At 43.6% G+C, this 12,422-nt stretch overlaps 1 protein-coding gene across 1 annotated transcript in view; it reads left to right on the forward strand.

Annotated features, from left to right (window-relative positions):
- Positions 1-1,185: 1,185 nt before the first annotated feature.
- The window catches only part of LOC310788257 (ubiquitin carboxyl-terminal hydrolase 2-like), a gene marked incomplete at both ends in the record, with an annotated part of 33,287 nt that continues 22,050 nt past the window's right edge, over positions 1,186-12,422 (forward strand). Inside the window, 3 exons of the mRNA XM_083649798.1 lie at positions 1,186-1,341; positions 11,368-11,415; positions 12,072-12,195. Coding sequence (XP_083505924.1) covers positions 1,186-1,341; positions 11,368-11,415; positions 12,072-12,195 — 328 coding nt within the window. The remainder of the gene's footprint in view (positions 1,342-11,367; positions 11,416-12,071; positions 12,196-12,422) is intronic.

Genomic DNA, 12,422 nt, shown 5'->3' on the forward strand with positions numbered 1-12,422 from the left:
AGTTTAAACAGATTAGTCAGTTCAGATCAGTGTTACCCCTGCACCATGTGGGTGTAAACAGATGAATCAGAGAAGTAGAGTGCATTACGTGGCTGTAGAAGCACTGGACTCTGCTCTTTGTTATGGGCCTGTAATAGCTGCAAGCTGAAAGAACTGTAAAGCTTTACAAGGCAGCTATCAAAGCTTCCTATCAAGGCCTTTTGGCTGTTTTAAGTCCAACTATAAATACGAGGTTGACTCATGGGGTTATGAAGGCTGATGATACAGTGTTTGGATTGAACCTGTCAATAGATATTTTGACAGATCAATAGATATTAGGTGATAGATATAAGGTGAATGTGTATAAGGTAAAAGTCAAGGTTTTTTATTGTGTCTCTAAACTGTATTAGCAACTAAATGTTCCATTTCCATGAAGGCACAACACATTTATCAGCAATACATGTTAATGATTGGCCCTCTAGTGAAATAGCGTTTTCAGCACACCTACACCATGGGGCCCCATTAAATGTCTTTCTTTCTTTCTTTCTTTCTTTCTTTCTTTCTTTCTTTCTTTCTTTCTTTCTTTCTTTCTTTCTTTCTTTCTTTCTTTCTTTCTTATAAATAGTTTATTTCTTTCTTATGAATTGTTTGGCTCTATGTGGACTAAATGATGGTCCTTGATATGAAAAAGGTTGATAATGACTAGTCTGAATGCTGCTTGAGAAGCTGTTCCATTCTGACAAAAATACAATTCTGGGAAACCGTAAACACTTAAAATCGTTTTATAATTACCCAGGCTCAATTCGCCACTCATAGTTCCAATGCTTTCCGACAACATTTGAAGGCAGCACCAGTCCTCAAGGGGGGGGGTGGTGTTTACAGCATGTAAAAAGGACAGCATACTACCTCTCTCTTTATTCCTCAACCTACACTGCAGGACAGTCGAGGATACAGTGAAACCAGGGCATAGAACGACGTGCTGTGTTACATTTGGCTATTTCTGGATATACATTTCTTTATCATTCAGCCTACTATTCCTATTCGCTTCATCACTGACAGGTTTAATAGCTGTCAGTATTTCACTGTCAGCCCTACGTTGAATGACAGTAGGGGAGAGCGGGGCATTTTGTAGCACTTTTTACTATCACTTCAATTTCTCAGCCTCAGTAGCCTACCTTCTGTCGGACAGTACCAAACAGCGCTATCATGCCGTCTATGCGACAGTCGTATACAGTGACGGTACCGGAGGGACCGGCCGCTGCTTTCCTGTTAGAGAAACCGGACCTGCGGCGCAAGAGTCCGCCGGTGTCCCGCTCCATGCTGGTGTCCACATTCATGGGTCTGCTCATCCACCAGGCCAAGGTGAGTGAGGGAGTCCACTGTCTGACCTCTGTCAATGGTCCTCCTCATTTGGGACAGAATGTGGATGAGTGAGTGTTTAATTGAGCAACCTTGACCTAAAATGACTTTTTATGCGGGGGGAATTCTATTCCATGAAAAAACCATACAATGCTTACTTTGCTTCAAAAACAACAACAAAAAAGTTTAACTTCGTGCATTTTTTTTATTCAAAATATGTATGGCTGTCCCTTAATTAAAAAAAAATGAACATTCAAATGCCATATTTGCTTTTTTGTTGCAATGAAAGCTCGTAAATAGCAGCTTCTGTTTTAACCCATACACTTGCAATGCTAAGATCCCTTATGAAATGGAGCTAGACTGTAGTAGTCCAATTATAACATCTCGCATAATGTAGAAAATAAAAGCAAAACCACAAACTATGTAGAATACCCTATAGGCATATTATAGGAATATCATGTGCATCAATGATACCATGCAGGTTAGAAATAAATAATGTAGGCTACACTAAGGTCAGTATAAAGTCATCATAGGCTATTCTGTACCACAGCAGGTGGTGCATGTTGATTCTATGGGGTCTCTGATGCAACTCCACTGTGATTTAGTCTAAGACAGGTGTATCTTTACAAAGAAAACCCCACTTTATGCAGCCTTAACAACAAGATATCAACAACAGATAACAACAAGTTATTCTCTGGAGCAGTTGGCGGGCCAAAAACAGCTTTGTGGAGGGCCAAAATATGATCCGAATTCAGCCCTTATCTGCACCTAAGTGGCAAAACTTTGACATGCCTATGTGGGCTATGTAAGCATACACAAACAGACAGGAGCACGATGTAATCAAGAACGGTGGCGGCTCACGCTGGAGCGACAATCAGAGCGTGACGTTGCGTAATCGGAAGGAGCACTGCTGATAAGGAACGTGTGTCCGAGACTGTCACCTTATCTTCTACTCTTTGTGAGGAGAAACTGCCAAGAGCCTGCAGATATTCCTGCCCTTGTGGGTGTCAGCAAGTCAGCCAATTTGAACCCAGAGGTCACGGGCAACATTTAAAGCAGTAATTCCCACTTATAGTGACTATGGTTTCAGGCAGGTGAACATTATTGTTATGCAAGGGTGGAAGTGATCGTGTTACTGTAATTGAGCAGCTTTTTTGTGTACTTTGAGTACGTTTTGAAATCCGTAATTTGACTTTTACTTCAGTAGCCTTAGCCTATGTTTTGACTGAAGTAATAGCCTACTGAACTTTACTAGATTTTAAATGTTGAGCCATTCACAGTGAAAAGTCAGCAGAAACTCACATTCCTAATTCAAATAATCTAGTTTGAAGTACTCTTCTCTAAAATATATAACACTAACATTTACTCTGACTACATTTTAAATTGGCTACCTTAGGTTTTTACACCAGCACTTCTGCTTTGGCACTGTTTCCACCCTGTGGGTTTCGTGTTTATCCTGTTTCCAAGGGAGTGGCATAGCTGGCACTGGTGCAAGTGCGTGTGCAGGAGCGTTGCTCTCCTTCAGTCACAAGTTACTTGGCCGTGACCGGGCCCTGCATACAGGATGGCTGGGCTAGGACATCACATTCTCTTCACGTTGCGCTCTGAGGCCCGTGCCAGCCGGCGGAGGGATTTCATGTTCAGAGCACAGCAGAACCTGAACGGATCACTTCCTCAGTTTGCATGGAATTTTAAAGCCCCAGCCACGTGCTGAGAGAGCCTAAAGATTCAGTGAGTCAGTGTACCAGCACTGGACTCATATGGCCAACTTCAAATAACTGAAAAAGGGAAAACACAAAGAGATCAAAACATAAACAAATTAGGATTCGACCACTATGGATTTTTATGCCTCCGCCCGGCGATAGCCATGGCCGGAGGCATTATGTTTTCAGGTCTTCCATCCGTACGCACATCCATACATGAATTGCTTCAAATTTGGATCAAAGTTCCACTTCTCCTTAAGGGTGAACTGATTCGATTTTGGTGGTCAAAGGTCCAAAGTTCAAGGTCACTGTGACCTTACGAATACCATTTTCATGCTTGTTAACGCGATATCCCAGGAACGCTTTGATGGAATTGCTTCAAATTGGGCTCAAATGTCCACTTGGACTCAAGGATGAAGTGATTCGATTTTGGTGGTCAAAGGTCAAAGTTCAAGGTCACTGTGGTCGCATGTCTGTCTGTTTCATCAAGGAAGGGAGGCAGGGCTAGGTAAAAGGAGCCACAGCTAGGGATAGGAAGGTCGTAGAGAGTTGAGATTTGAGGGGTGGGTAGGGAGAGTGGCTAGGGGGGTGTGGGTGGTGGGAGGCGGTGTGATCATTTAGGGGGGAAATGGACCATAGCATAGCATAGGACGGTCGTAGAGAGTCAGGGTTCAAGGGGTGGGTAGAGGGTGTAGATTGGGGACTCTGGGTGGTGGGAAGGACCGTGTGAGGGGTAGGGCTAGGGGAAAGGGGGGGCATGTCCCTCCTTTCCCCAGGATGGCGAAGGCATTGATACTCTCCACATGGGGGGAATTCAAAATACTGAAAACACTCTCTGGGATCCCTAGACATGCAATTATTAGTGGTGCAGAAAGACAGTGGTGATCCATTCACCACGAGGCTAATTATTATTCAGCTCAGTGTTAAGGGAGAGCCATGTTGATCCCAGTAGAGTAAACTCTGGGAGGCTCCACGCAGCAGCTTTTTCAGGGTTAGAGCAATATATTGGCTTGCAAGGCCAATACTGTAGTAGAAAATTTAATAGTGGAATATAGTGGACATTAAAGGCCATTGTTATCAGAGTTTCCCTAACTTTAAATACTCTATAGTGGACTGGGCTACCCTGCCTTAAACTAACTTAACTGCTCACCCTAAAAGAATGTAACTAGTCTGCCTTTCAATGCAGAGTTTGGTTTTAGCATCCCATGATGGTCTCAATGCTGTTTCAGAGGCTTTTCCACTCTGACAACAACAGAGACGGTTAATATTTCTGTTACTTGTTGTAAGGAAGTTGTTGTTGAGTTTTGCTGGATCCTAGGTAAGAGCTCGCTACGAGTGATCGATCAGAACCACAGAGATGTCTTTCAGGCTTTATTGAAATATCAGGCAGATAGATGGAAGCAAGAACAGAAGCAACATACAGGGAGAGGTAGTAGAGAGAGATAGCAGAGATAGCATAGCATAGTAGAACATCGCTTTTATATATCACACAGTCAAGAGACAGCCTAGACCGTCTGACATCACCGATGACCTCACAGGGGGAACCCTGACATCACCGATGACCTCACAGGGGGAACTCTGACATCATCATCCGATGATGTCACTGGGTCGCGGACACGTCTCCCGGTTCGTGGGCGTTACCCCACGAACAGGCCTGATCTCAGGGCCTTTTGGAGCCTTTTCTACACTTGTATTTGCAATTGGTATTTGACACAGTTGAAAGAAAATTCTAATGTAATTATATTTGTAACAAGATACTTTAGAGTGGAGTATATTTGTATTTTCAAAATACTCAAAAAACTTTTTGCCCAATTAAAGCTGCAAGCAGTGAAGATCGGGTCTTCACACCTTCGTGCATGTCGGGGTGTGCTGCAGCTGCAGTGGGGAGCTACATTTTCGAGCCAAAGCCCAAGACCCATATCAGATTTAAAAAAGCATCACTGCTTCTGATGCATCTGCCAAGTTTTGTGAGTTTTCAAGCATCCCTAGCACCTCAAAAACAGCTTCCTGTTTCATGGTGAATAATGCGTCACCGTTGAATGAAAACTCACAATCTTCACAATAAAGCATCATCATGGTCATGACCATATTTGAGGTGGTCAACCTGCTAGGAGAAGTACGTCATCAAAGTATAAAACATGTCATTTCCTGTTGCCAGAAGATGGTGCTATGACTATAACTGATTATTGGTAGATGTCTTCAGTCTGGCACTCAAACATGTGACATTTGTGGCAGATTTAACCATGTCCAGCTGAGTTACAAACCACTTCCTGTTTCATGGAGAAATGTGGAATTTCAACGCCTCGCCAGGTCCAAGTCAGGGCCAAGCCTCCCGCCCCACCCCCCCCCCCCACCAGGATTTTTTTTTATCACATTTTATCCCCCATTAGTGCTGATTTTTAATTTATTCATCCTGGTTGCTGCTCCACCCTCTGCCGATCTGGGGAGAGCCGAAACTGGCTCCATGCTTCCTCCGAGACATGGGCAGTAGCCAGCCGCTTCTTTTCACCTGACAGGGGAAGCTTCACCGGTAGGACATAGCACGTGGGAGGATCACGCTATTCCAACGAGTTCCGCTCCCTCCGAACAGGCGCCCCTAACGACCAGAGGAGGCACCACTTCAGCGACCAGGATATTGCATGTTTTGGTGTGGGGTTCCTATATGAAGGAAACCCCCAGGGGGCACGGGGAGAACATGCAAACTCCACACAGAAAGGCCCTTTTGACGACCCCACCCGGGCGGTGGGCACGTCTTTTGATGAAAACTCAAAAGAAGAACAACCTTCATCCCTAAGGTCTTTTATATACTCCGATCAAGCTTGAGGTGGATCTGATTAGCCTCATTGGCTAATCATTGGCTAAAATAATGACCGCTGGGGAGGTCATAAATTGGGGACACTAAATGTCCAATGTTACAAATATATTTCCTGTATTTTGAAAATACAAAATACATTTATTTTATCTTGATACATTTTCTGGCTAAATTTGTTTTTAAATACATTTATTCAAGGGGTATTTTGTACTTTGTAACATGATCAGTTTAGATGTATATTTGCCCATCTCTGGCTGACAAGAATAACATTCTACAATCATATTAAGTCATTTGATGGAAAATCTTGGGAACAGAAATGGTAAAATGTAAACTTATTGAGTATCAGTCCAGTATTGGCATAAGCCAACAGATGATTAACACTACTAAAGGCACCAGCAAAGTATGCTCTAAACTGGTTGATTCTTCACTTCCTCAGTGAGGTGGCTCTGTTCACATCAGCAGATATGTTCCCTATTCTAACACCATGTTACATTCTGCAAATTCTCAGAAGAGCCTTTCTATTTGGTAAGCATCACATGCCTAGCTGCTGTCACCGTGGTGACAGTGCTCCAAGTCAGAAGAACAGATGGGTTTTTTTTGTAGAAAGATGATATACAGTATATTGCATGTGGGCACATGCTGGCGACAATGTGATGAATGGTATGCATAGGTGTACTTTTTCCCACAGTCCTTCAGGGCTAACACACACACACACACACACACACACACACACACACACACGCACACGAGGATAGCAGGTCCTACGTGGGGCTATCATAGTTTCACCATATCTACTTGCATCACCACACCACCTGGAGCCTCAAGAGAATCCAAGAACTCCATTGATGCCAAACCTGTCATGTTAACACACCATGGGGTAAACACCTCTCACCTGTCAATTCAAATTAATTTCTGAGTTGTTCTAAAGTCAAGGGGCCCTATCTTCCAACAGGCGCTATCCCCTAATAGCGCTTGCACACCTGTTTGTGCGTGCCTTAAGTCACGGAAGATAGCAGTCCGCCTAATTGCGCCGTCCGCCAGGTGTTATGGCGAGTTTTGCACCCCTGCGCCGGCAGCATACCCACATCACAGGAGCATATTGTAATCATTTATACAGAAATGTAACTGTTTAAAATAGATATAATTGTCTGGTCGACGTGACCTCCCTGATTTCTAAGTTAAAACAGCCCCGAAATATGTTGGGGATGCAATTCTCGGCCGGGATGCGGAAAGCTTCACGGCACGTGTCGCAGATGCAAATTAGAGCCGTGCCAAAATCCTCTGAGCCCCAAAATGCCTGCGCAAACGGGATTTGGGCGGTCTTAACTACCAGAATTATCAGAGTCAGAGTCAGTTTATTTACCATTTGCAGTCGAAACTACATTGGAATTGGGGTGCAAGAGCTTAAGACATAGACACATATATGACAGGTCATGACAACATAAAATAGCATAAAAAGACAGACAATAAAAAGGTTTAAAAAGTAAATAAGATAAAATAAAAGAATAAAACAATAAAATGAGACAGGTACATCTGTGGATAAAGGCCCGAGTCATCCCGCTCACTTATTAAAGTGCAGGAACAAAGTGCACAATCACACATAAAGTGCACAGTAGTAAAGTGCCTAAGCAAGGATCAAATTGCATGAGAAACCAGTATAAGACATCTTATACAAAAGAAAATAACAGAAAAAAAGAAAAGTCTAGGTGTTTTGTCTAGTCTAGATGGTCTAGACAAAACAGAGATCTACCGTTTAGATTTGTGATCGTTCAAACTACGCACAGCACTCGGGTAAAAGCTTCTCGCAAAGCGAGTGGTGGAGCATTTAATGGAGCGGTAGCGTCTACCCAGAGGGAGTAACTCAAAAAGACTGGCGGCCGGGTGACCTGCAGGGTCCCTGATAATACTGGAGGCCCGGGACAAAAGTCTGGAGCTATAGGGCTCTATCGTTGCAGCGGCGCAGTTTCTAGGCCGAGCGCCAGCCGCAGCGCAAAGCAGTGGGCGTGGAAAGGCGCACTTGATATCTTGGTATCGGCGCTAAACTCAGCCTCAACCATTATAACCACGCCTTTTAAGCGTAAAATTATGCATTGTCCGCTCATTGGAGAATTGCAGGGAAGAGACACACGCTTGCCTTTTAAGCTCCAATTCCTGGACAAATCCGGTAAAACCAGACAAAGCCAAGGGCTCCGCCGCCCCCCCCTCCCTTCATCCGGTCTGTCTATCTCCATATATAGGCTATTATTCCATATTATTATGCTTCTCAAACCAATCTAACTGCAGTTAAAATACTGCAAGCATGTAAATACGCTACACTATAGCAAGACCAAAGTGAAAATAATGTTCTAAATGCATCTGATAGAAAAAAATATTGCCTATGGCTGGATGTCATGAGATTAGATGAAAGTTTGGCCAGAATGATATCGTTTTATCTCTCCTCCCCCACTGCACGATGCAACATCCTCTGAATGACACCTATCACTTTTACTGGATCTGATAACTTTATTCTATTTAATTTACTGGATTTTATTATTGAGTAATTGTATTTTATTTGGCCTATATATGCCCCCCCCCCACCCCCTGCCCACAGGCGCTGACAAATATGTTAATTCTCAATAAAATCTTCAGTAATCAATCAGAGTGGCTTTAATAGCCAGATTGGCAGCAGCTGGCGCAGTGTGGTCAATATGGCAGACCAAAACCGCTCCACTAAATTCACAGCAGAGGAGAAGATGGTGCTGGCGACTCAGGTGATATATCTGTCCACCATTCATTTTGAATAGCTACAAAACAACTCTTTACTTAAGTCGTTGATTCATCTATCCATCCAGGTTCAAATGTACCATCGCGCACTGTTTGGGGAGGGGAATTACTCCCGCCGGGAGGGCCGATATGCGCTGCGGCTTGTTCAGCACCTCGGACAGCGCCGCTGCCACAGACGGGGGAAACATTTGGAAATAATTCTAACTACTATGCTTTGCACACAGAAAAAATAAATACAAAAGACAATTCTGTAATGAATAGCTGTAATGAAGAGTGGGGTTTGAAGAAGCGCTACACAACAGTTTATCCAGTTGCTCTCTTTCTCTCTTTCTTTCTCTCTCCCTTTCTCTCACATTAAACGATATACATGCCTATAATGTCAATTATCTGAATGAAATAATAATACATATTAATTAGGAATATTAGTAATATTAGTAGCCTAGCTAATTTCGGGGGGGGGGGGGGGGGGGGTAATAAAACGTAGAGCTATATTACACATAAATGGGGATTATTATGATAGCCTAAACTAAATTTATGAAACTGCATTACAGCTTCACCCAAAGCCTGAGAAGGGTTGCAATCTTATATTCTATTGTATTCTAAAGTATTTTTTTCTATATATTGTATTCTCCATTCACTTTCCTGTCCCCGGTGCACAGAATCCTGCTTTAGGCCTGCTTTTCAAAAGCGCAAAGCGCTAAAAGTAGGCCAGGTCGGAAGATGGCTGGAAGATAGCAGTACGCCGGTATTTAGCGCCGACACGCCCACTTTGGCGCATTCAGGGACTCCGCCACGCCCATTCGGCCTAAAGCGCATTTGGCAGCCTAAAGCCTATTGCTATCTTGCCGAAACAGGCGCAAGGCACGTTTTTTTGCGGTTAAGGCCCGTAATAGCGCCGATGGCCTGTGGGAGAATAGAGCCCATAGAGCTCTTCTAGAGCCGGCAGGTTGGCACCAGTTATCTTGCGGGCAAGGCGCACTACCCTATTTAAGGATTTTCGCTCCTTGACAGTAAGATTACCAAACCATACAGTGAAGGAACTAGTGAGAATGCTCTCAATAATACAGCGATAAAAGTTAACAAGGATCTGGCTGTTGTGGGTGAACACCTTAAGTCTTCTTAAGAAGAAAAGACGTTGCTGAGACTTTTTAACAATCGCTTTGGTATTTGAGTGCCAGCTAAGATCATCCGAAATAGTGACACCAAGAAATGTAATACTTTTTACCATCTCAACCTCTGTTCCATTGATTATTATTGAATTATTATTGAATTATTCACAGGCGTGGCCAGGCAATGCTGGGCATTACGTCAATCAAAACCAATCAGATTCCCATCTCGCAATGGCTGTTTGCGCGAGGCATGCAATATGCTGTAATTCTCTCCATGCGTAATAGAGTGTAGGAGGACAGAGAGAGCTTATTGACAGATTGTCTGTGGTGCCAACGACCCTCCGGGTTCATTTCCCTCTTTGCGATGTGATAAACGTTTCTCAGTGAGTTATAGTTGATTGCTCACTGATTTATCTGCTAATATTCAATTTTAGCAGCATAATTTGATGTCTTGGCGTGGCAAGGCTGTGCGTAATGACATTTCCAAAAGGAATTCCACTTTCCACTGCGCTGCGCTGCACAGAGATTACGGCTGCGCTCCCAGCGCAGGAGGTATTTGCGTGTAAGAGGTCCTTTTCAAAGCTCTTAGCGCAAAGTAATTGCGTGCTGCTGACGATAGGGTAATGCCATCTATCCCACATTTTAGCGCTGAAACGCCTGCTTTGCCATGGGGCAGGCATGCGCTTGTGTCCGCCCCCAATTTGCATTGCGCATGGCGTTAAACGAGCGCAAACGCTAATTTAGCGCTTTTGGCCCATGACCCTCTATATCACTCAAGGCGCAATACCTGTTATTATAAACGTGCAATACACAATATCTTCATTGCTGATTGTTATCAGTGTCAATTATCAGGTATGGACTTATATTGCACATAATTATGTTTTACCTTTCAACTTCACTAGTACTTGATGTAATGCAAAATCTGTACAAAAGTCTATGGCTTTGACTTCATTTCAGTTTAAGGTTGTAAACTTGAAACTCTTGTGGTTCCAATTTATTTTTATTTTTTATTTTGCCTTTATTTATACAAAGAAGGCTCTTGAGCGCAAGCTCTCATATTCAAGAACACCCTGTTACAAGCAGCATATATACAAGGGTTTACAGACAGACAAGATAAGAGCAATAAGAACAGATGATAACAATTTAGCTAAAACATGTGCATTCCTCGTGTAGAGGGCTCTCGAGGAGTGCTTTAAATGAGTCTAAAGAGATCAATTGCTCCAACTTTAGAGTGTCCTGGAGCCTATTCCATTTGTTAGGGGCATAAAATAAAAAAGCAGTCTTTCCTTGTTTGGCTCTCACGCATGGAATGCCTGAGGTGAGATCATGAGCGTGTACAGTAACTGGTATTAATGTGAGTAAGAAGTGAGGACAGATACAATGGAAGCTGTCCGATTAGGGCTTTGTAGATAAATAAGAGGCAGTGCTGCTCTCTTCTAGTGGTCAGAGAGGGCCAGCTCACTTTTTCACACAACTATGCCGTGTTGGGTCGTTGAATCTGAGGGAATTGGGCCTGGAAAATCATTGAAAAGTCATTGAATTTGATGTTTATGAAGGTGTGGGAACCCTGTGTGTGTAGCCTATGTCATTCCTCAAGAAATGGATATGTGAAATAGAATCTCCTTACTATCTCTCTGAGCAGAACAAGAGTCCTGAAGGTTTAGTGGGACTGCGGAACTTGGGCAACACTGTAAGTATCCTGTTTACTTAAAGGGATACACCACTTTTTTGGAAGTTTAGCTCATTTGCTACATCCCCCCCACATAACCAAGATACACCATGCCTTACCGGCACTGTCCACTCAGTTTACAGTGAGCTACAGTCGTGAAGTTAGTAATTATCGCCATACTGATACCAGCTCAGTGGCCTTGTGGTCTGAGTGTCCTGCCCTGAGACTGGGAGGTCGTGAGTTCGATCCCCGGCCGAGTCATACCAAAGACTATAAAAATTGGACCCATTTGCCTCCCTGCTTGGCACTCAGCATCAAAGGGTTGGAATTGGGGGGTTAGATCACCATATGATTCCCGAGTGTGGCGCTGCTGCCGCTCACAGCTCCCCCAGGGGATGGGTCAAATGCAGAGAACAAATTTCACACATTGTGTGACAATCAGTGGGACTTTACCTTTACCTTAGAATGGAGGCTACTGGTACAGCTGTTAAAAATCTGCCAAAACACTTGACTTTTACTAGTAACAAAGTATTTTTACACTGTGATAGTATACTTTTATTTGACGTGCTCTACAAATTTACCTTAAGGACTATGAGTGGTTCAATTTGGGCTTGAACCCCTGCTATTGCTGCTGGCGGCTATATTTCCAATTGACTCTTTCCTTCTGCATTCTGCAGTGTTTCATGAACTCCATCCTGCAATGTCTGAGTAACACCGCGGGGCTGAGGGACTACTGCCTGAGAAACACACATCGCACAGATCTCAACAACAAATGCAGGGCTGAGGCTGCTCTCATGGAGGGTAAGACACTACACAAACACATAAGCTGTTGCTCATACTGAACCCATTATTGCCACCTGATTGAGGAATACTGTGGATCTGGGCATTGTCTTGTGAATCGTATGGGTAATTAAATGTCCCACCCTAACATTTTATAGAGGCTTCATACTTGATAGCCTTTGTACTTTATACTAGGGATGCGCAATGATATTGGCACATCATCGGTAGGCCTATCGGCCGATAAGGGC

The sequence above is a fragment of the Poromitra crassiceps genome (genome assembly GCF_964638095.1).
Source record: "Poromitra crassiceps genome assembly, chromosome: 1".
Lineage (NCBI taxonomy): Eukaryota > Metazoa > Chordata > Actinopteri > Beryciformes > Melamphaidae > Poromitra > Poromitra crassiceps.